This window comes from Odontesthes bonariensis, chromosome 14 (genome assembly GCF_027942865.1).
Source record: "Odontesthes bonariensis isolate fOdoBon6 chromosome 14, fOdoBon6.hap1, whole genome shotgun sequence".
In the NCBI taxonomy this organism is placed as follows: Eukaryota; Metazoa; Chordata; class Actinopteri; order Atheriniformes; family Atherinopsidae; genus Odontesthes; species Odontesthes bonariensis.
In genome coordinates, this window is record NC_134519.1 from 14816688 (window position 1) to 14839975 (window position 23288).

The window sequence follows — 23288 nt, forward strand, 5'->3', positions numbered from 1 at the left end:
AGCCATACAAGTCCGCTTTGGAAACAAAGTGGACATTGTGCTGAGCTCGGATGGTCAGGCAGAAGAGCAAACTAATGAGTGGTCTGACTTCTACAAGAATCTTGGAGTTTCTCTCAACACAAACACAAGAGAAAACGATGCAGCATTCCAGGATGTGTATCAGGCAGACATTGTGTATGGTACACTGGAAAACTTTGTGTCAGATTACTTTGAGAACAGCATCAAGTTGATGGAAACAGGGATTCCTGAGCGTATTCGAGGATACATCATTGAAGAACAATGTTTGAGTTCATTCCATAATCTGAAACTTTCAAGGCTCAATGACAATGATTCCCTGGAGTTTGCTGCCAAAGTTTTGAAAAACCTCATGCGTAAATTCCAAAGTCATGACATGGCACAAAAACAAAGCTTTATCAAGGCTTTTTTCAAGCTACTCCACATGAACCTAAACAAAGACACAAATCCTGAGAGTAAAATCACCAACATCTTAAAGAAAACTACTGGGAAGGGATTGTCTTCTAAGGAGATCTTCATTTTGACCTTTCTTGAGAACCTCCTGAGATTTGTCACTGGTGAAAAAGAGGCTGAAAAAAACCTGACATCATCTGCTGACAGATGGTGTTTAGAGGTTTTATTTGCCTGTGCAGAAGAACTCCTGGGCCTAAAAGAAGAAGTCAAAGACATCTTTCAGATGGTTTCAGACCTTGGACTTTGGTCACCAGCAGAAACCTTGAACCTCCTTGGAGAATTAACTGACCACCATTATGATGAAGGATGTATTTCCATCATGAAGATTTTACATTTGATGGCAACATACCAAGTTTCTTCCAAGTGGACAGATGAGAGGAACCGGTCCTTTCTCAAACTCTTAGGTTCACATCAGACTGAGAGTCTGGTTGAACAGTTAGAAAAGAACCTTAGAGATGAGAAAATGAAAGATATTTACACTCTTTTTGATGAAATACGACAGATGAAAGACATCGATGAACAAACACTGAGTAAAACATACAGTGTAGTAACTCATGTAGCCAATCTGATTAAAACTGGTGAAATTGAACAACACAAAGATGTACAACAAGCAAAAAATCTGAGTCACGACATGGAAACAGAAAACCTCCAGGAGCTCCTGGCAGTCTTATGCAATGCAGTTCACCTGAGAATTGCTGGAGGGAAGTGGTGGCCCAGAGCCACTCAGATGATTAGCTGGTGCCTTTTGGCCTTGTCTGACACTGGGAAGCTCCTGGAAATGGGCACTGGAGAGGGGAAGTCTTGTGTCATAGCAATGTTTGCAGCGCTGCGTGTGCTTAGAGGCGAAAAAGTAGATGTGGTGTCAACTTCGTCAGTGTTATGTCAAAGAGATGCAGAAGAATGGAGTGAATTCTACAAGTACTTTGGCATTACAGTTGACACAAACACAAATAAGACTGAGGACAAGGATAGAAAAAAGTGCTACCAGAGGGATGTTGTCTATGGAACTATTGAAACCTTTGCTGCAGATCACCTTCGCCAGGTATTTGAGATGAAGGATGTGAGATCTGATCGCAGCTATCAGTGTATCATAATTGATGAAGTAGACTCACTACTGTTGGATCAGGGAGTGCAGCTGACCTACCTGTCCAGCCCCATGGTCTCCATGCAGCATCTGAACACTATTCTGGCCATGATCTGGGGCCATGTCAGCCAGTATGGCTACCTGTCTTCAGGGCACCAGGTACTTGTACAGGGTCCTCCTGCTTCATTCTTCAAGGCCATCTTTGACTCAATCAACACAGAAGAAAGTGAAATTAATGATCCAATGGACATTTTATACATTGCTGAGAAAACAAACACTGTACCAGAAGGCTTTACAGAGGATATCTACAAAAGTGGAAAGGATGAACTTCTTAGAAAACTGAAAACTGTGAGTCAGGATGCTGTGGTTGATCTTTTTGAAGAACTGGAGAACTATGTCCCCTATGGCTTTACCGTGTACACTTTAAATGAAGAGGGATTGCTCTGTCTGAAAAAGCTCAGCCCGTACAACAAACACCACATTCCAGAGCTGAAGTTTCTTGTCTTGGAAGAAGGCGTGTGCTGTGCTCTCTATGACTCAGAGGATATTCTCATTAAGCCCATTGCAGAGTTAATCTCAGACAAAATTCAGTACACCCCTTGTACAAACAATAAAGACAAAATCAGTATACCTGGATTCTTGAAGTATCTGATTGAGCAGAAAGTGTCAGTGTGGGTTCAGAATGCCTTTCTGGCAATGAAGCTGAGGGAAGGACAAGATTATGTTACAGAAAACAACAATGTCTGTCCTGTGGACTTCAGATCTACTGGAATTGTAGAACTGAATAAGAAATGGGGTGATGGCCTGCAGCAGTTCGTTGAGATTAAACATCAAATCAAACTGAGCACAATTTCAACAGTGACAAACTACATTTCTAACATCTCCTTCTTTGAAAAGTACCAGGGGAAGATGTATGGAACAACGGGTACACTTGGCAGCAAAACAGACATTTTGTTTTTGCAGAATCTATATCCAAATTTGTCTGCCTAAAAAATGCCAACATTCAACAGGAAGAAGTTGTTTGAAGTCAAAGGTACTGTGAAGAAATCATCTGAAGAGTGGAAATCTGAAATAAAACGTGTGGTTATGGCTCAGATTTTCCCAAACTCATACAGAGATGGAAGAGCAGCCCTGGTAATCTGTGAAACAATCAACAAAGCTAAAGAGATCTATGACGAGCTGAAAAGCAGCATTCCAGGTGAAATCGTTCTCTACTGCCGCAGTGACAAGGAAAGTTTGAGCAAAATAGACAAGGAACTGCTTCCTGGTGATGTCCTTGTTGCCACAAACCTTGCTGGGCGTGGCACAGACATTAAAGTGTCCAAAACGGTGAACAAAAGTGGAGGATTATTTGTAATCCTCTCCTTCCTCTCTGAAAATACAAGAGTGGAACTGCAGGCTTTTGGTCGAACAGCACGAAAAGGTAAACCTGGATCTGCTCAGATAATCATGTCCACTGAACACATGCAGCAGGATTTCAGGATGACGTCGTCTCTGGAGGAAGCTAAGAGCACAAGAGATAGACTTTCAACAGAAAAGATGAATCACATGATGAATGATGTCACTGAGATGAATCTGCGGGAGGACCTGTTTTCACAGTACTGTGAAACTCTTCAAGATATTTACAAGAACACAGATGGAGATGAAAGAAGAGCTGTTGTTGCGATCATGAACGAGTACTGGGGGATCTGGCTGCAAACTAAGTCAGAACAAATTGACCAGCTGAAAAGAGATGAATTGCAACAGAGTTTGAAAGCTGATTTGACAAAGGCAAGATGTCAGTCTCAAAGTCAAATGTCACCATGTTCTAGCATTTATCACTACATCAAGTTTGGAAATATTGCTGTGGATGAAAAACAATGGGACCTTGGCGCCAGGCTCTTTGAAAAAGCCATGAATCAAGATGAAACTTGGGCAGCTGTAGCTTTTTACAGCCACGCATACTGCACTATCAAGCAGCAGAAGGCAGATTACCTCATTAATGCTGGAGAAGATCTAAGAAAGGCACAGGAGTCTCTGAAGTATCTCACTGAAGAATCCATGGCCTGTTTGCAGTTCATAAAAATGGCCTCTGCAGACTCAACAAACAATGAATCAACCAGCCTTGAAACACAGTTAACAACCAGGTGCTGTATGTACAAATTATTTGATGAAAACATCAGTGAGGCCATCCAAAAGCTTGATGAAATTAAAGAAAAAGGTAGGGATGCATTGGCCAAAAAATCACCAGTTTTCTCTTTGGTGTCAAATGCTGATGAGGAACTCCAAGTGGAAGCCTACAACCTCTACAATCAAGGTCTGAAATATGTATTTGCTGTGGAAGAGGAGCCTCGTTTCTCATGGGGAGGTCTGCTGGTGTTCTGTTTAGGACTTTTGCAAATTGTTGGAGGAGCATTGCTCACTGTGTTTACATGTGGAACATTAGCTCAAGTCGGCAATGGGTTGATAATTGAAGGAATATCAGACTGCATCTCTGGTGTAGAGGCCATGGTAACGGGAGAGTTCAGCTGGAAATCATGGGCTATACAGAAAGCCATTTCTGTTGGTCTATCCATCATAACATTTGGAGTTGGGAAGTTGATTGCAAAGGGCTTCAAACCTTGCAAAGTTCTAATTAAAAGTTTAGGCAAAAAGTTTAAGTCATTGACAAAGTTCTTCTCAAGGCAGACTGCAGACGGTTTAAGTGTTGTTGCAAAGGCAAACATGAAGAATGCAGTAAAGCATGTGGCTAAAAAGGTAGTAGAGGAAATCATTACCTATGGACTCGGGAAGGCAGAGGAAGAAATACTGAAACAAATCTTAAACAAGATAAAAAGTGAAGTGCAGAAGGGAATAACTGACAACGTAAAATCCAACATAGAAAAAAAGCCTTTGGCTACATTAGTGGACTCCATTATCCTCTCACACCTCCAGGATAAAGATCAACTCAATGATCTGCTGAGTGACAAAAGCCAAAGGAGTGATCTGCTGGCCATTTTCAGACAGTTAAGCCTCACAGCAATACAGCCATTCCATGCAGACCTCAACTGGCAGAACAAGCTGAACTCATCCCTCATCACAGTGATTGATGCAGCTAAAGCAGGCGCTAAAGCAGGGGCCAAAGGAAAAGTGTGGGCAATTTTATCATCCATTCAAGCTATCCACTACATGACACTTGCAGGAGATGCCATCGCTGCAGTACTCACCCTCTCCAGCAAATTCTTCTCAAACCTTCAGGAAGAGCTGAATAAGTTTAAAAAAGAAAAAAAAATTTCGGAGAAAGTGATGGTAAATGATCTATCTCCCTCAGATACTGAGATGCTGAAGGCATTTAAACAAGATTTAGCCAAAGTCACCAGTGATTTATTGGCTGATGCTTTAGTAGAAGTCTTCCACCAGAAGTTCTCTGGTCACATTGTTTCTCGTGTTCAAAGTGAAGTGAATGGTGTCGTTCGGAAACATGTAAGAAGTGGATTAAAGAGTGACAGAACAGATGAAAAACTCAGAGCTGGACAAAACAACAGATATATCACAAACATGCCAGTAAATCTGAATTCCAAAGTTGAAGGAGATGCAGGTAAACAGTCAAGGTCACATGCTGAGAGGATCAAGAACCGTGAGACTGTGGGCACCATTCTCGATGTCAGAGTCCTGTCAGAGGCCACTGGTACTAAGGTTGTCATCCTAACAGAGGATAAACGTGGCAGACTCAACAAAATGCAGGAGGTGAACCCAAGTACTAAACCTGCAAGCCAAACTGTGACACTGATCTACAGACCAACGACTTCCCAATATCCCAGTGGCCATTATGATGTGCGCATCAATAATGAGACAATGATCATTGAAGGAAAGGGCAACAGCTGCCTGTTTCATGCTTTGGCACGAGGCATGAAACCAAAAGCTTGTGAAGAAAAAATTGCTTTGGAGGCAGACCACCTCCGATCTCTGGAGGCCGATACTCTACTCAGACATCCAGGCCATTGGGAGCCTTTCATCAAACGAAAAGTGTGGACTGAAACACTCAGAGGAGGAGACTGGTACATGGCAGAGGGAGCTGCACCAAAACTCACAAAAAAACAGAAAGAAATATGTATGAAAGAGGTTGGAGGAGTAGGAAAATACAAATTAATGCAAAAACATCAACAAAAAAGAAAAATGGGGCAATTCATCAATGCTGATCACCAGCCACCAGTCAGCTGTATACGAGGAGCTATAACCTTGAACCAAAATAGCAAATTAGCAACAGCCATGCTTGAAGTGGCAACAAACTCCTCTCCTCTGAATCACAGACTGATTCCTGGTGTGAAGAAATCCCACGGCGGTGAACTTCCAGCTGTTTTTGTGCCCGCAGACTGTCATCATGAGTTTCCCAGTACAAAATCACCAGCCTTCAGAAAATTGCTGACTGAAACCATCAGCAAAGACAATGTTGTGGATTCGTTTAAACTGACGATCCTTGGGTCAATGCCCAGATTCCAGCTGAATTCCACCAAGGGCTTTCCGGATTTTAAGAAAGATAATCGCTCTAAATTCCAGCGAGATGTTTTTGAAAATAGTTTTCAGAAACACAGTGAAAAGATGGTTGACAACTGGTTTAAAGAGTTCAGAGGAAAAGATGTCATGACTCAGCAAGATTGTGACACCATTAAAACATGGATCAACAACAAGGACTACAACAATCAAAACGATCCTCTCAGGAACAAAGTTGCCGACCTTCTATAATGACAAAGGTGAGATCCCATTTGACATAATACTAAATTAAAGCACATAGATATCAATCATTTTTTGTTTAAATCTAAAATATTATCATTTATAATAATCTATGGTGTTAACAATTATTGAGGAGTAACTGTAGCTATATACTTTGTGTTATGGTTGACCAGTTAACAGTTGACCAGAGTGAATCTGTGCTCTTTTTTATACATGTACTGATGTACTGACAGGCCCTGTGATGGACCTGCGACCCGCCCAGTGTCGTCCTCCCTCTCCGCTCTGGAATGTGGATTGGATAGAAACATATTTGGAAATCAAAATGGGGCTCATTTCATACATATTTCTATTTATCTCCCCAGCATATGTTTATGTTTCACCATTTTTCAAAGACATAGAAAAGATATAGTTGGTTTCAAATTTAAGAAAAGTTTGGCTTTCAGATTCCCCATTTTTTAACTGTAGCCATTATTGGGTTATTGGGGTTTGAAAACCAAGACACATTTGCACCATTTGATTTTGTTTTCAGTATTAATGACACCTGCAGAAACAGAAATGGGGTGTTTTTCATATTGGACTTGGAGTAAAAGTAAAAAAATAAAAAAAGACAATGTATGTCCTTGTCTCGTTTTCTAGACTGATACATAAAATAACAAAAAATACAAAAAACCCTGTTTTTTTGCCCAATGACAGCTGGGAAAGGGTTTAGCACATGTGCAATCCTGAATTGCTTTAAGTGGAAATAGAAAATGGATTAATGGATGGATGGTATGTAGGCCATCAACACTTTATTGCCTCTGATTGGCTAGTGTTCTCTCTCTGATTTGAGCTTTACCCAATAACATCAAGGTTCTTCTGCTGGACACTTGAGTGTCCTCTGTGCAAAAGGTTCACTGACAGCTCAATGTGTTATACAACACAGATGATACTTGTATTGGTGGCTTTGACGCCCTAAGCCATAAGACATAGCCATGATATATAGCCATGATATCAGTACTAATTGTTATTATTGTTGTTGCTAATAATCATATGCTTTTACTGAGCGATTTCTGATATGATATTGTTTTAGACCCACAGTGATGATAAAGATGTCTTCCATATCAAATTAGCATAATGTTTTGTGAAATGTGCATGAATATTACACATTAATGCAACAGTATTTCTTTGTGTTGTGTGCTCGCGTGCAGCTAGGTGACATTTCTTCAGTGTGTAGCTACTCTGAACAGTAAAGTCTTTGAATGGACAGTCAGCAGGCACCAAATGAGAAATGTAAGAAATGCACCTATTCATCTTATCTGTGTTGTGTTGTAGTTGTGTTTGTCATGCCAGCGGGTACTCATATATACAAGCTAATGTTTTCTGACTTGCTGTAGAACAAATGAAACTGAATGTAAATGCTCTGCTGCTCTGAGATCCAAAGCCAGTGTGCTTTATTCATATAAAGGGTTTCTCTGAGTAATTAAAAATACTTAATTAACTCTAATTGGCTTGAATAGGACTGTATCATTGAAGTGCCTTGAGATGACATTTGTTGTGATTTGGCGCTATATAAATAAACTGAATTTAATTTGAAAAGTGTTAAAACATAGGACAACAAAGTGCAACCCAGCATTCAGAGGTAAATATTTTCTAGTGCAATATTTGATGCTAATAAAATGCTTACAGAAAATAACTGAGAATAATGCTGGGAAATAATTTAGGGGAATATTTTAGGATAAAGCTTAAGATATGTTGCAGATGTGGACATTTAATTTACTGAATCGCTGATTTGATGAAGTGAACACAGGCAGGGTTTTAAGACAGTGAAACAGACTTCAGACAATTTGGATTGCAACAATGCTTTTAACAAAGATAATTTAACCCTCAATAAAATCTTCTACCATAAAGTAATCTTGCTACAGAAATGTTTTTGATTTAATTCCGATCATTCTGTTTATCACTGAGCCACTGTGCTGTGTCAGTAGCATCTCATGCATTATCTTGAAAATTGTGTCAGATTTTTTCTCGTAACAACTGTACATGTTCAAATGAAGGCTGTAATAAACTGCGTATGCAACAAAACTGGTAGCGCAGTTCTTTCTACATTGACCCAAGAAATAACCATTCTAATCAGACCTCATTTTTCTCTTTAAATAAAGAAAAGTGACAAAAAATCCAAACGTAACTTCAGTCTAATAGACGACACAAGGCATTTTCACATCCGTCATATATACTGGTAAACTTTAAAAACTGTAAACATACAGTAGTATGCACTTACACATAATCCACGGAAAACATAACGTGCACACAAATGATTTTGATTTTATGCATGCGATATTGTACAAACAATAACTAAATAATTGGGAGCAGAATGTTTTCAACATCTTGAAACTGAAAACGCGTTTCTTTCTGTTAACAGAAATATTAGTTATTCCAAAGCAATCTTCATCATTTCAGTTTAGCTCTCCCTAGTGGTGATACAGGATGAAAATCGTCAATCTTATTCGGGATGTCTATAGCCGCATTCGGACAGAGTGTCCTCCTCAAATTTCGTTGTGATAGCTGCCCTTCCCCGGCGGAACTGTTTCAGTCTGCATTCGCACATGAGTCGGGACCAGGTCGGGACTGATGGGACGCAACCGTCTGCGACAGTGACGTGTTACTTTAGCGCCACATTCAACAACAAAACAAAACCCGCGAAAAGTAAGGAGAGAAGAAAAAAACACCACAAAGAAGCTAATATGGAGAGCGGGGAGGCCACCGTGTTCATGGTCTGCATGATGGTGATATTAATCATGGACGATCACATCACGGGCGTCTAACAATCTAGGCTGGAACAGCACACAGAGAGAGTCAGGATGGAGCGCAGGCGATACTTCTTCGTTTCATGAAGGAAGGAGAGCAGAGCGCCGCAGACAAAGGAGACAACGTGTAAGTTTAACTTATTAAACACGCGCAGGTTGTGTCTGTGTCGTATGAGTAAACATTTCAGCCGTGACGGCATGACATGGGGCGTAGCTACCGACCACCAAACACCTACGTCAGATGCGTTCTATAGAACCATGAAAAGACCCGACCTCGGAGAAGGAGCTAAAATGGTTATAGGAACTGAGGGCGATGGTCCCGAGTTCCTATATGTGCGAAAGCGGGAAAAAACGGCCCCGTGGATTAAAAGGTTATAGGAACTGCAGAAGGTTCCTACAGTGTGAATGCGGCTAATATGTATACATGAACCATCAAATAATTATAATGTTCTGCTTTGACTTAAAAATACCAAGAACAGTTTATTCCTGGATGCAAGCAGCATGGTAGATATGTTTTTAATTCAGTAGTGAGTGGGTTTCCTGTTTCACTCTGAAGATCTGGCAACACTAATCCAAGATTGTTATATCAGGTATGTTGACCTGAAACATTTCTAGGCTAAGTGGAGAGGAAAAATACACCAATCAGCCAAACTGTTAACACAAAGGATTTTGTTAAAATGCAATGTTCTGCTAGGCAAACCTGCATCCTTCACAAAGATATTATTTTTCCACTCACCATCATTTTTAAAAGGCATCACATTCTTGTTAAATCAGATGAATTTGAATCGGTCTGTAGTTAGAATACTTGGTTAATTAGAAATATAAATAAAACAGAGTATTGTCATTTTCACTTCTCGTCACTTTTCTCACACAAAGGAACATAAAGAACAACAACTTGGTTTATGGATATTTATTAATCTTAAAATCTACCAACAACAAATAAGCAGTTTTGAATAACCACATAATAAACAATCAGTCAACAAACAGATTTTTAAATTTTTACTCTGACTTGGAAGGTTGCTGCAAAATCCATTTTAAGCAGGCCAATGGTGCAAGAAAGGACGTGATAAATTTAGCTGATGTTTGGTTTCACGACTCTTTTGTTGTCCAGAAGAATTAAAAAAAAATCTATACCAGTGAATCATTAAATTTATACATATTAGTTTGTGAAGTGCCTATTACCATAAAACAGCCAAACATGAAATGTTATTATGATTTCATAATATCATAATATTAGGCAAGATCCCCTTTCACTGCCTGTCTAACTGGGATATGAGTGTAAGTCGCTTGTTGTTAAAGCATCTGCCAAATGCATAAGCATAAGATGCATAAACATATCATAATAATTGAATAATATAATCATAATTAAAAAAATGAAAATCTCAAATAGTACTCTATTTTAACTTAAGTGCATGGAATAACACGATTAACATATATTATCAAATAAAATGACAAGAATAGATCACTGTTGATCTACAAATAAGTATATTTAAATAGCATGTTTGCTCATATTTCAAAATTATCACCAAGATGTTAATATTATTGATAACTGATAAGTTAATAAAACCTCAACCTTCACCTGCAAAACACATTTCTCAGCTATGAATCCTGCAAATAAGTTATAGTCAGTTTTAAAACATTCAAGAAATCTGGATCTAAAGATGATTTATACAAATGATTATGATTTTATGTTCCTGACTGCCAGTATAATATTTAGTATTTAGTACACAAACATACTAACTGACATTTGAACTTTACTGTAAATAAAAAGAATTTTGAATTGAACTACAAAGAAAAGCCATTAAATATATATGATACATATCCGGTGAGATCAGGTAGTGGAAGATCTCTGTTGCTGTCATTCTTCTTGTTGACTGGTCATTCTCAGGTGTTCACACTGTAAAGGAAATACAAACCCATTGTCAGCTGTTGTTATTTGAATTATACAGCGTAACAGTGGTCTCTAAATGTGTTACTTTTCAACAAATATGTGTATTTGGGATATAAAAAGTAGTGATGTGAATATGTTTGATTGTAGTATTGTAGTTAATGTGCTGTTACCTCTTCTTGACCGGAAGTGAGACACTTCCTGTGTGGATCATTTTGATTGTCGTAGCCTTTGTTTGAGATCCATTCAATTATGGTGTTGAGTTTGGTGTTTGTCATGACATCCTTTCCTTGAAGCTGGTTAAACCAGTCCTGCACCATCTTTATGCTGTGTTCCTGAAAACTCTTCTCGAAAGTGGTAAGTCTGGTTTTACTCTTCTGGTTGCTTTGAAAGGTCTTGAAATTCTTCTTGCTATCCAGCTGGCATTTCACCATTGCACCAAGGATCGACAGTTTGAAGGTTCCCACAACATCATCATTACTTAGTGTCAGCTAAGTACAGTTAGAAGGGTTTTGATTTTGGACCAGGAAACTCACTATGCATTTCTTTAGGCACATAAATAGCTGGAAGTTCACGGAAATCATATTTCTGCACATCAGTTATCTGACTGGGATCCAGAGGAAATGACTTTTTTCCCACATCAAACATGGCTTCTGCTAGTTTGCTATTCTGGTTCAATAGTCTGGCTTTCAATATACTACTGATTGGTGGTTGGTGACCTACACCAATGATTTGTCCTAGTCTTGTACTTTCACTTGGATAGTTTTTCCTTTGTTTGAGTAATTGTACCATTCCAATCTCTGTCATAAGTACAGTTTTCTTTTCTTTCATGAGATTTCTTGGCACAGTTTCCTCTGCCATGTACCAGTCTCCTCCTGTGAGTGTTTCAGTCCACACTTTTCGTTTAATGAAAGGCTCCCATTGACCTGGATGTCCAAGAAGAGTTGCGGCCTCCAGAGATCGGAGGTGGTCTGCCTCCAAAGCAATTTTTTCTTCGCAAGCTTTTGGTTTCATGCCTCGTGCCAAAGCATGAAACAGGCAGCTCTTGCCCTTTCCTTCAATGATCATTGTCTCATTATTGATGCGCACATCATAATGGCCACTGGGATATTGGGAAGTCGTTGGTCTGTAGATCAGTGTCACAGTTTGGCTTGCAGGTTTAGTACTTGGGTTCACCTCCTGCATTTTGTTGAGTCTGCCACGTTTATCCTCTGTTAGGATGACAACCTTAGTACCAGTGGCCTCTGACAGGACTCTGACATCGAGAATGGTGCCCGCAGTCTCAGGGTTCTTGATCCTCTCAGCATGTGACCTTGACTGTTTACCTGCATCTCCTGCAAGTTTAGAATTCAGATTTACTATGATGTTTGCAATGTATTTGTTTTGTCCAGCTCTGAGTTTTTCATCTGTTCTGTCACTCTTTAATCCACTTCTTACATGTTTCCGAACGACACCATTCACTTCACTTTGAACACGAGAAACAATGTGACCAGAGAACTTCTGGTGGAAGACTTCTACTAAAGCATCAGCCAATAAATCACTGATGACTTTGGCTAAATCTTGTTTAAATGCCTTCAACATCTCAGTGTCTGAGGAAGATAGATCATTTACCATCACTTTCTCTGGATTTACTTTTTCTTCTTTGAATTCATTCAGCTCTTCCTGAAGGTTTGAGAAGAATTTGCTGGAGAGGGTGAGTACTGCAGCGATGGCATCTCCTGCAAGTGTCATGTAGTGGATAGCTTGAATGGCTGATAGTAGTTTCTTCACATTTTCATTGCCTTTCGCAGCATCCATAATTTTGATGAGGGATGAGTTCAGCTTGTTTTGCCACTTGAGGTCTGCATGGAATGGCTTGACTGCAGTTTTGCTTAACTGTCTGAAAATGGCCAGCAGATCACTCCTTCGGTTTTTGTCACTCAGCAGATCATTGAGTTGATCTTTATCCTGGAGGTGTGAGAGGATAATGGAGTCCACTAATGTAGCCAAAGGCTTTTTTTCTATGTTGGATTTTACGTCGTCAGTTATTCCCTTCTGCACTTCACTTTTGATCTTGTTTAAGATTTGTTTCAGTATTTCTTCCTCTGCCTTCCCAAGTCCATAGGTAATGATTTCCTCTACTACCTTTTTAGCCGTGTGCTTTACTGCATTCTTCATGTTTGCCTTTGCAACAACACTTAAACTGTTTGCAGTCTGCCTTGAGAAGAACTTTGGCAATGACTTAAACTTTTTGCCTAAACTTTTAATTAGAACTTTGCAAGGTTTGAAGCCCTTTGCAATCAACTTCCCAACTCCAAATGTTATGATAGATACACAAACAGAAATTGCTTTCTGTATAGCCCATGATTTCCAGCTGAACTCTCCCGTTACCATGGCCTCTACGCCAGAGATGCAGTCTGATATTCCTTCAATGATCAACCCATTGCCGACTTGAGCTAATGTACCACATGTAAATACAGTGAGCAATGCTCCTCCAACAATTTGCAAAAGTCCTAAACAGAACACCAGCAGACCTCCCCATGAGAAACGAGGCTCCTCTTCCACAGCAAATACATATTTCAGACCTTGATTGAAGAGGTTGTAGGCTTCCACTTGGAGTTCCTCATCAGCATTTGACACCAAAGAGAAAACTGGTGATTTTTTGGCCAATGCATCCCGATCTCTTTCTTTAATTTCATCAAGCTTTTGGATGGCCTCACTGATGTTTTCATCAAATAATCTGTACATACAGCACCTGGTTGTTAACTGTGTTTCAAGGCTGGTTGATTCATTGTTTGTTGAGTCTGCAGAGGCCATTTTTATGAACTGCAAACAGGCCATGGATTCTTCAGTGAGATACTTCAGAGACTCCTGTGCCTTTCTTAGATCTTCTCCAGCATTACTAAGGTATTCTGCCTTCTGCTGCTTGATAGTGCAGTATGCGTGGCTGTAAAAAGCTACAGCTGCCCAAGTTTCATCTTGATTCATGGCTTTTTCAAAGAGCCTGGCGCCAAGGTCCCATTGTTTTTCATCCACAGCAATATTTCCAAACTTGATGTAGTGATAAATGCTAGAACATGGTGACATTTGACTTTGAGACTGACATCTTGCCTTTGTCAAATCTGCTTTCAAACTCTGTTGCAATTCATCTCTTTTCAGCTGGTCAATTTGTTCTGACTTAGTTTGCAGCCAGATCCCCCAGTACTCGTTCATGATCGCAACAACAGCTCTTTCTTCATCTCCATCTGTGTTCTTGTAAATATCTTGAAGAGTTTCACAGTACTGTGAAAACAGGTCCTCCCGCAGATTCATCTCAGTGACATCATTCATCATGTGATTCATCTTTTCTGCTGCAAGTCTATCTCTTGTGCTCTTAGCTTCCTCCAGAGACGACGTCATCCTGAAATCCTGCTGCATGTGTTCAGTGGACATGATTATCTGAGCAGATCCAGGTTTACCTTTTCGTGCTGTTCGACCAAAAGCCTGCAGTTCCACTCTTGTATTTTCAGAGAGGAAGGAGAGGATTACAAATAATCCTCCACTTTTGTTCACAGTTTTGGACACTTTAATGTTTGTGCCACGCCCAGCAAGGTTTGTGGCAACAAGGACATCACCAGGAAGCAGTTCCTTGTCTATTTTGCTCAAACTTTCTTTGTCACTGCGGCAGTAGAGAACGATTTCACCTGGAATGCTGCTTTTCAGCTCGTCATAGATCTCTTTAGCTTTGTTGATTGTTTCACAGATTACCAGGGCTGCTCTTCCATCTCTGTATGAGTTTGGGGAAATCTGAGCCATAACCACATGTTTTATTTCAGATTTCCACTCTTCAGATGATTTCTTCACAGTACCTTTGACCTCAAACAACTTCTTTCTGTTGAATGTTGGCATTTTGAAGGGAGACAAATTTGGATATAGATCCTGCAAAAACAAAATGTCTGTTTTGCTGCCAAGTGTACCCGTTGTTCCATACATCTTCCCCTGGTACTTTTCAAAGAAGGAGATGTTAGAAATGTAGTTTGTCACTGGTGAAATTGCGCTCAGTTTGATTTGATGTTTAATCTCAACAAACTGCTGCAGGCCATCACCCCATTTCTTATTCAGTTCTACAATTCCAGTAGATCTGAAGTCCACAGGACAGACATTGTTGTTTTCTACAACATAATCTCGACCTTCCCTCAGCATCATTGCCAGAAAGGCATTCTGAACCCACACTGACACTTTCTGCTCAATCAGATTCTTCAAGAATCCAGGTATACTGATTTTGTCTTTATTGTTTGTACAAGGGGTGTACTGAATTTTGTCTGAGATTAACTCTGCAATGGGCTTAATGAGAATATCCTCTGAGTCAAAGAGAGCACAGCACACGCCTTCCTCCAAGACAAGAAACTTCAGCTCTGGAATGTGGTGTTTGTTGTACGGGCTGAGCTTTTTCAGACAGAGCAATCCCTCTTCATTTAAAGTGTACACGGTAAAGCCATAGGGGACATAGTTCTCCAGTTCTTCAAAAAGATCAACCACAGCATCCTGACTCACAGTTTTCAGTTTTCTAAGAAGTTCATCCTTCTCACTTTTGTAGATATCCTCTGTAAAGCCTTCTGGTACAGTGTTTGTTTTCTCAGCAATGTATAAAATGTCCATTGGATCATTAATTTCACTTTCTTCGGTGTTGATTGAGTCAAAGATGGCCTTGTAGAATGAAGCAGGAGGACCCTGTACAAGGACCTGGTGCCCTGAAGACAGGAAGCCATACTGGCTGACATGGCCCCAGATCATGGCCAGAATAGTGTTCAGATGCTGCATGGAGACCATGGGGCTGGACAGGTAGGTCAGCTGCACTCCCTGATCCAACAGTAGTGAGTCTACTTCATCAATTATGATACACTGATAGCTGCGATCAGATCTCACATCCTTCATCTCAAATACCTGGCGAAGGTGATCTGCAGCAAAGGTTTCAATAGTTCCATAGACAACATCCCTCTGGTAGCACTTTTTTCTATCCTTGTCCTCAGTCTTATTTGTGTTTGTGTCAACTGTAATGCCAAAGTACTTGTAGAATTCACTCCATTCTTCTGCATCTCTTTGACATAACACTGACGAAGTCGACACCACATCTACTTTTTCGCCTCTAAGCACACGCAGCGCTGCAAACATTGCTATGACACAAGACTTCCCCTCTCCAGTGCCCATTTCAAGGAGCTTCCCAGTGTCAGACAAGGCCAAAAGGCACCAGCTAATCATCTGAGTGGCTCTGGGCCACCACTTCCCTCCAGCAATTCTCAGGTGAACAGCATTGCATAAGACTGCCAGGAGCTCCTGGAGGTTTTCTGTTTCCATGTCGTGACTCAGATATTTTGCTTGTTGTACATCTTTGTGTTGTTCAATTTCACCAGTTTTGATCAGATTGGCTACATGAGTTACTACACTGTATGTTTTACTCAGTGTTTGTTCATCAATGTCTTTCATCTGTCGTATTTCATCAAAAAGAGTGTCAATATCTTTCATTTTCTCATCTCTAAGGTTCTTTTCTAACTGTTCAACCAGACTCTCAGTCTGATGTGAACCTAAGAGTTTGAGAAAGGACCGGTTCCTGTCATCTGTCCACTTGGAAGAAACTTGGTATGTTGCCATCAAATGTAAAATCTTCATGATGGAAATACATCCTTCATCATAATGATGGTCAGTTAATTCTCCAAGGAGGTTCAAGGTTTCTGCTGGTGACCAAAGTCCAAGGTCTGAAACCATCTGAAAGATGTCTTTGACTTCTTCTTTTAGGCCCAGGAGTTCTTCTGCACAGGCAAATAAAACCTCTAAACACCATCTGTCAGCAGATGATGTCAGGTTTTTTTCAGCCTCTTTTTCACCAGTGACCACTCTCAGGAGGTTCTCAAGAAAGGTCAAAATGAAGATCTCCTTAGAAGACAATCCCTTCCCAGTAGTTTTCTTTAAGATGTTGGTGATTTTACTCTCAGGATTTGTGTCTTTGTTTAGGTTCATGTGGAGTAGCTTGAAAAAAGCCTTGATAAAGCTTTGTTTTTGTGCCATGTCATGACTTTGGAATTTACACATGAGGTTTTTCAGAATTTTTGCAGCAAACTCCAGGGAATCATTGTCATTGAGCCTTGAAAGTTTCAGATTATGGAATGAACTTAAACATTGTTCTTCAATGATGTATCCTCGAATACGCTCAGGAATCCCTGTTTCCATCAACTTGATGCTGTTCGCAAAGTAATCTGACACAAAGTTATCCAGTGTACCATACACAATGTCTGCCTGATACACATCCTGGAATGCTGCATCGTTTTCTCTTGTGTTTGTGTTGAGAGAAACTCCAAGATCCTTGTAGAAGTCAGACCACTCCTTAGTTTGCTCTTCTGCCTGACCATCAGAGCTCAGCACAATGTCCACTTTGTTTCCAAAGCGGACTTGAGTGGCTGCAAACATGGCTATAGCACAAGCGTCTTCTTCCACACCAACTAGTTGTGGCACTCCAGTCTTCTCCTTCAGCATCAGTACGCACCACTGCAACATGTGCTTCACCGTGGGCCACCAGCCTTTTGTGTCAAAGACTGCTTTGCAGAGCTGAGACAGACATTTCTGTAAGTCAGCAGCATTTAAGGCTCCACATTTCAGGTCATCTTTTTGTAGTGTTGAAACCTTTTCTGAATGCCGCAAGACATCAGTGGTGATGTTTTCTATCATATCAATCACACAATCATCCAATTTCTGTGACAACCTTAGTTCTTCCAGAGCTACACGTAGACTGCTCCCATCTATCTTTCTGAGAATCTTTTGGAAATCTTCATGGAATTTTTCAGAGTCAACAAAATCGAGAACCTTGAGGAGAGAGTGCCCAGACTCATCTGTCCATTCTGGTGATATGTCATATACTTGAATCAACATTAGGACTCGAGTTATTGACACATCGTTTGTACATTTCCCTGACAGTACTTTGAGCAGAGCCAGTGCCTCCATTGGGGTCCATTGGTTTGTTTCCACAATTCTAAGGACCATTTCAGTGGATTCTGAGTGTGTTTCTTTGTCATTTAAATGTGTGAGTGTGGATAAAAGGAGCTTCAAGCACTGGATCTCCATATTAAAAATAAACATGGAGTTTCTGTTAACTGCATCATCCAGTGATGATGTGAGGATGCTCAGGAATTCTGTAGCAATGAGGTGCTCAGTGGTGGGCTCACCTTCAGCCCATTGATTGGCTATCAGAACTGCGTCAGTGTCAGAGCTATTGCTGTTGGTGAAAAAGTGCATCAGGGTAAGATACAGGGCTTGAGTCAACATGAAACTCTCAGAAACATTACATGCTGATTGGCTGATGGACTCCACCAGGGACTGCACATGATTGCAGATGCTTTCGAGAGAAATTTCCTCGGATATTTCCAGAGACAGGGCACACAGCTCTGTGATGTACACTTGAGCGTGCTGTAGAGTGCCGAGAGATGGAGGAGCACTAATCCATTCATCAAACAGAAGTTTGTCCAGAGCTGACAAGATCTTTCCCAGCTGATCAGCTGGCAGCTCAGTGAGACTGAGATGTGAAACTTCAATATCGCATTTCAAAGAAAGAGTTGCTAGAAGTTCATCTCTTATCCTGGCTGATTCATAATCAGCCTGAAATTCATCCAGGTGCCATTTCCGAACAATTTGCTTGGACTCCTGCTCCTCTGAAATTTTCTTTCGCAGTTGTTTTTCATTTTGATCTGTTGCTTGTTGGTATGATTCTTCAAGTATCTGATTCAGTTGTTTTTGTCGTTCCTCTTCTATCCTCCGTCTCTCTTCCTCCTCCCTTTTCCTTTCCTCTTCTCTTCTTTCTTCCTCTCTCCTCCTCTCCTCCTCCCTTCTCATGTTTTCGCTTCTTTGTTCATTAAAGCAATAATTACACTCGTACATGTTATGTAAGCCAACTGGTCTGTAGTATTCACCTCCATTAAACACATGTACATGTCGGCCATGAACTGTACTTTGATATAAATCATCAAAGGATGTGCATGGAGGCAGGACTTTGTTGCACTTGCAACATCTCAGTCTATGGCCCATGTTACTTTCTGATGGTACATTTCCCATCTTTAATTAGTTATTCAGTGGTTAACGGATGCTTTTCAGATGATAGTCTTCCTAGAAAAAAGAAAGAATAAAATTGCTTTATTATATATTTTTGCTGTTGTTTTGATAAATGGATCATTTGAAAAAATATATATGAATAGCTACATTATTTGACCATAGGGTCAGCCTGTGTAATCAGATGCTGGTATGAGTGTTGCTAAAAATAGGGGATGCAGGTGTTACAACACTCTCGGTTTCACTAAAATAATATAGCTTTATCATCACAATATATAACATGTTCAAGGTCAGTTGATTAACTAACATAAGTAAGAGAGTGAGGGGGTTCTGATGTCAAACACTGCGATAAGAAACAATACTTAAATTCTCAACAATACTCTGGTGTTCTATAGCTGTGGTGTGCCTTCTGATATATAAAACACACCCAGTTGGAGCTCTGGTTATATAATGTTTGAAATCAGATTTAAAGCAATTTCGCTGAACAATCATTCTCTTTGCTGGCTTATGCTCTTTTTAGTTTGACTAAACAGCTGATCCTACATTACTGCTCGGTAGTAATAGGTGTTGTTACTAGTATGTGGATTGGGAGTACAATGTGTAAATATCATCTCAAATTAAGATCTCAATAAGAATCCTTATGACCAACCAAAGAATATATGACCCACAGATATTAACATCTGGCCAGATCTCTTGATGTTTATACATGACAAAGACTGAAAGTCTGGATGTCTTGTCATACTTCATCTACTGACAAAGTTAACAATCTGGTTGTAGACGGACAGGTTAGTTTTTTATTTCATTCAGACTTTTGAAATGAAAACTGTAAGCGCAGATGAAACTACAGTATACAATCAATAATGTAGCTCATGTTTTATATGAACAGATTTGTGACCCGTGAAGCAGTTCAATTATTTTCAACAGTTTTTCCTCTTTATTGCAATTTTTTTAATTAATTTTTATCTCATCCATCCCATCAACTTATAACTTTGAGAAAACATTTGACTTGTAAACCTGGTGATCAGTATTAAAAAGGCTGCTTAGGAATATGATTTTACCATATATCATCTGCTTTTAAGTTACCTTCTGTACAAATTTCATTTTCAGAATGCACTGCCATGTTAGTGTAAAATTGTCGTGCACAGTGGATATCTACTGTGCAATGCAGACCAAAAGTAGCACTGCTACACATGTTTGATGCCATCAAAAAATTGTCAAGCGACTATAAAGCCAACAGTGTGGTGCAGGGCTTAAGACCAAATAAGTGATCTGCAGTATCTTATTCCCTGAGCACATCAGGACAACTTTAAGCCTGGGAATGTGCATGACAAATGTACTTCAAATCGAGTCAGAAGCAAATAGTTTTAAGATTCACAAATTTGTCTAGTGTTGCTATGAAGGCTAGTTGAAAAGAAACTTCCTTCAGTTAAACCGAAATAAAACTGGCATAATCATATTTAGTTTATTTCACTCTATCAGTAACATTGACCTTTTGTCTAACATTGTGCATTTTCCTGGACTCTTCTTGAATACTAACAAGTCATTAGTGTTCCGAAAGTCAGGGTTGACCTGCTTAGAAATTATGACCACACATTTTAATTATATATGGATGAAATAATAGCCTGTGCTTTTAATTAATTAAATCTGGACTATTGTGACCCCATGTATATGGGGCTAATTCAGTCAAACCTTTCAAGACCATAATTAATCCTGAATGCCACCTCCCAGGTTTTAACACATCACTTCAGCTACGGTGCAGTCATACTGATTACCAGTGAGATAAAGGATTCATTTTTAGATCTAAAGTTTTTCTTTAGAAAAAGTTTTTTCCTCGTTCCACTACCAGGTCATTATCACTCTAACTACTTTCCGTTCCTAACCAACACATTGAAGCCAAAGGCAAGCAAGTCTTTTTGGTCTCTGCTTCCAGACTCTCAAACTGACTTTTGTTGCATAATCAATCTATACTCCAAATTATTTATTTTAAATTAGATTTAAGGACATATTTTATCCATTGATTTTTGTAATGGTGAGCATTATCTCTTTCAGCAACCTGTTATTTAACTGTATATTAATTAGTGGTAGCTTTTATTTACTGCTATTTTCTTTGTAATTTTTCATATATATTTTTATTGTTTCAATAATTGTCTATCTTAGTTACTAGTTTTGGTTTTACTTAGAGACATTGTTTTTAATGCACATTTTTTTTTTACATAATAATACTTTTTTAATTCCTAAATGGAAAACATAACTGTGTTACTGAAGCTGTTTTCCCACATGACCACAAATTTACAGGAGATTGTGTGGACGATTTGTTTCAGACTTTTTCCACAGTTATTTACACATTTCACAGTGGGAGGCCTTCTGCTGGAGATGTGCACTTGTGCATCTAAAGAAAGAAGTGAGTGAAACGGACGCTTCATCAAATTCAATAAAACTTCTACTTCCTACCTACACAATTCATAATAACATCTGCTCAGTTACTATTTAGTGTGTAACAGAACATTTTAAACTATACAGTGGTTTGGATTGAAGGACTTGTGGTGAAGCAAATTATGAGTAAAGTATCCTGAATCAAAACAATGACATTATATTAAACAAAACATGCACATGTCAGTTCAAGTCCTAAAGCGAGAAGCACACATATGCATCTGGTTTTCGTAGATCAATATGTTATCTATTTTCAAACGAAAGATCCAGTAACTAAAAGATAAAATGACCTCAAAGACAGAGTTTTAAGATTATAAAAGAACATCTGCAATGAAAACTTTTTTTCTTTTCAAACAGTTTGTTTGACCACAATTACAAAAACGATTTATTTACCTTCATCCGCAGGTTTATTTAGAGAACACAATCTTCACCACGATGTTAAAGTGAAAGCAAATGGAAAACTCCCAGAAAGGCAGGTGAGGTGTGCAGATGGTCATAGATCTGTGAGGTGGTAAACAGGATCTGTGGTTTTAAAGGTATGTCTGTTGCCACCCCTTCCATCTGAATGGCTACCTCAGATGCCATCCCAATATTGGGCGTTCTAAAGTTGTGGCATGTCTGAAATTTAGAAGTAAAAAATTGACAGGTGATGCAACACAAAATAAGTCTGCAGTAATATATTGCGGTACATTTAATACCAGGAAGGAATGGGATATTACTCAATGTCCACCTGCCGAAAGCTGCTGCTACAGCTGAAGGGAAAGTGAGAGTAGCTCTTATGAAGTCAGAAAAACTACACTTTGTAACTCAAACTGGGTTTATTTAGAAAGAATATAAGTGTGATTTAATTATAAGAGAACAAATGTTATTTTAACAAGATACAATTCTGAGGAGCAATAAGAATATAAGTTAACTGGAATTCAGCATTGGCAGTGTTAAACAGTCTTAAATGGTTGTTTTACATCTGCAAATACACATTGTGCTCCAAGATCTGTTTAATATATTCACAAATCTACTAATTTAGAACTTTATCTACCGTATCACAGTACAACATGAATAATTCAGGCCACTTGGGTCAAGCACCTTACTAATTTGCACTGATAGTTATCACTGCGAGGACAGTGCCTGACTTTAGACTTGTTTGACTGTTGATTGTTTTGAATATCAGACTTTTTGAGTTTGAATGTTATTTTTGCATATGAAGCTGATGCTAAAGTTCCTAATCTTGCCATGACATGCTGAATAGCTAGTTGATCTCAACTTATGTAATTCAAAATGTTTTAGTTTAAATTTTTAACAAAATTATAACCTTGATGATGATATTGCACTTTGAAAAAGTTTTTTTTGGCTGAAAAAAAAGTTTCTTCCCCTATTTGAGTGAGATAACCTTTCGTATATACCACATGCACATAACTCCTCCAGATCCCCCTGATCAAAAATAATACAAATGCCAATGTGCTTAATGGGTTATGTGTGAGAATGGCAGTGTGCTAGAACACAGCTACCACACTGAGTTCTAGCAATAGTGGAATATGTATTTAGATTTAGTATGCTCCTCAAAAATGTGAGCTCCACTGACAACAAACTGGACTGTTTAAAGGGATAGTTTGCCTCTTTTGACATGAAGCTGTATGACATCCCATATTAGCAATATCATATATGAACATTGACTTACCCCCTGCTGCGTCCTGTGAGCCGAATTCCAGCTGAGTTTTGGGGTCCACGAAGGTAGTCCGGCTAGTCGGCTGGGGGCACGAAAATAAAGCGTTTTGCTTCTCAAAAAAATATCCGTTCAAAAGAGTAATAAATTTGCATCACAAAATCGTTGTCCAGGAAAAAGTCAGACCTCACTTCGCTTGGCGCTATTTTTGCCTCCCTTGTTATCAATGCGTCCAAT

The 23288-nt window shown here is 39.3% G+C and overlaps 1 protein-coding gene across 1 annotated transcript; it reads left to right on the plus strand.

The window, feature by feature from the left end:
* Positions 1-3540: 3540 nt before the first annotated feature.
* On the plus strand, positions 3541-8302 carry LOC142398854 (uncharacterized). The gene is made up of 2 exons (XM_075483067.1): positions 3541-6261; positions 6475-8302. The coding sequence occupies exon 1, from the start codon at positions 3593-3595 to the stop codon at positions 6251-6253; it is 2661 nt and encodes an 886-aa protein (XP_075339182.1). The 5' UTR covers positions 3541-3592; the 3' UTR covers positions 6254-6261; positions 6475-8302.
* The last annotated feature ends 14986 nt before the right edge of the window (positions 8303-23288 follow it).

What these genes read in the sequence shown, in the direction of transcription:
- LOC142398854 (XM_075483067.1), top strand. Translation starts at nt 3,593, where the DNA reads ATGGCCTGTTTGCAGTTCATAAAAATGGCCTCTGCAGACTCAACAAAC.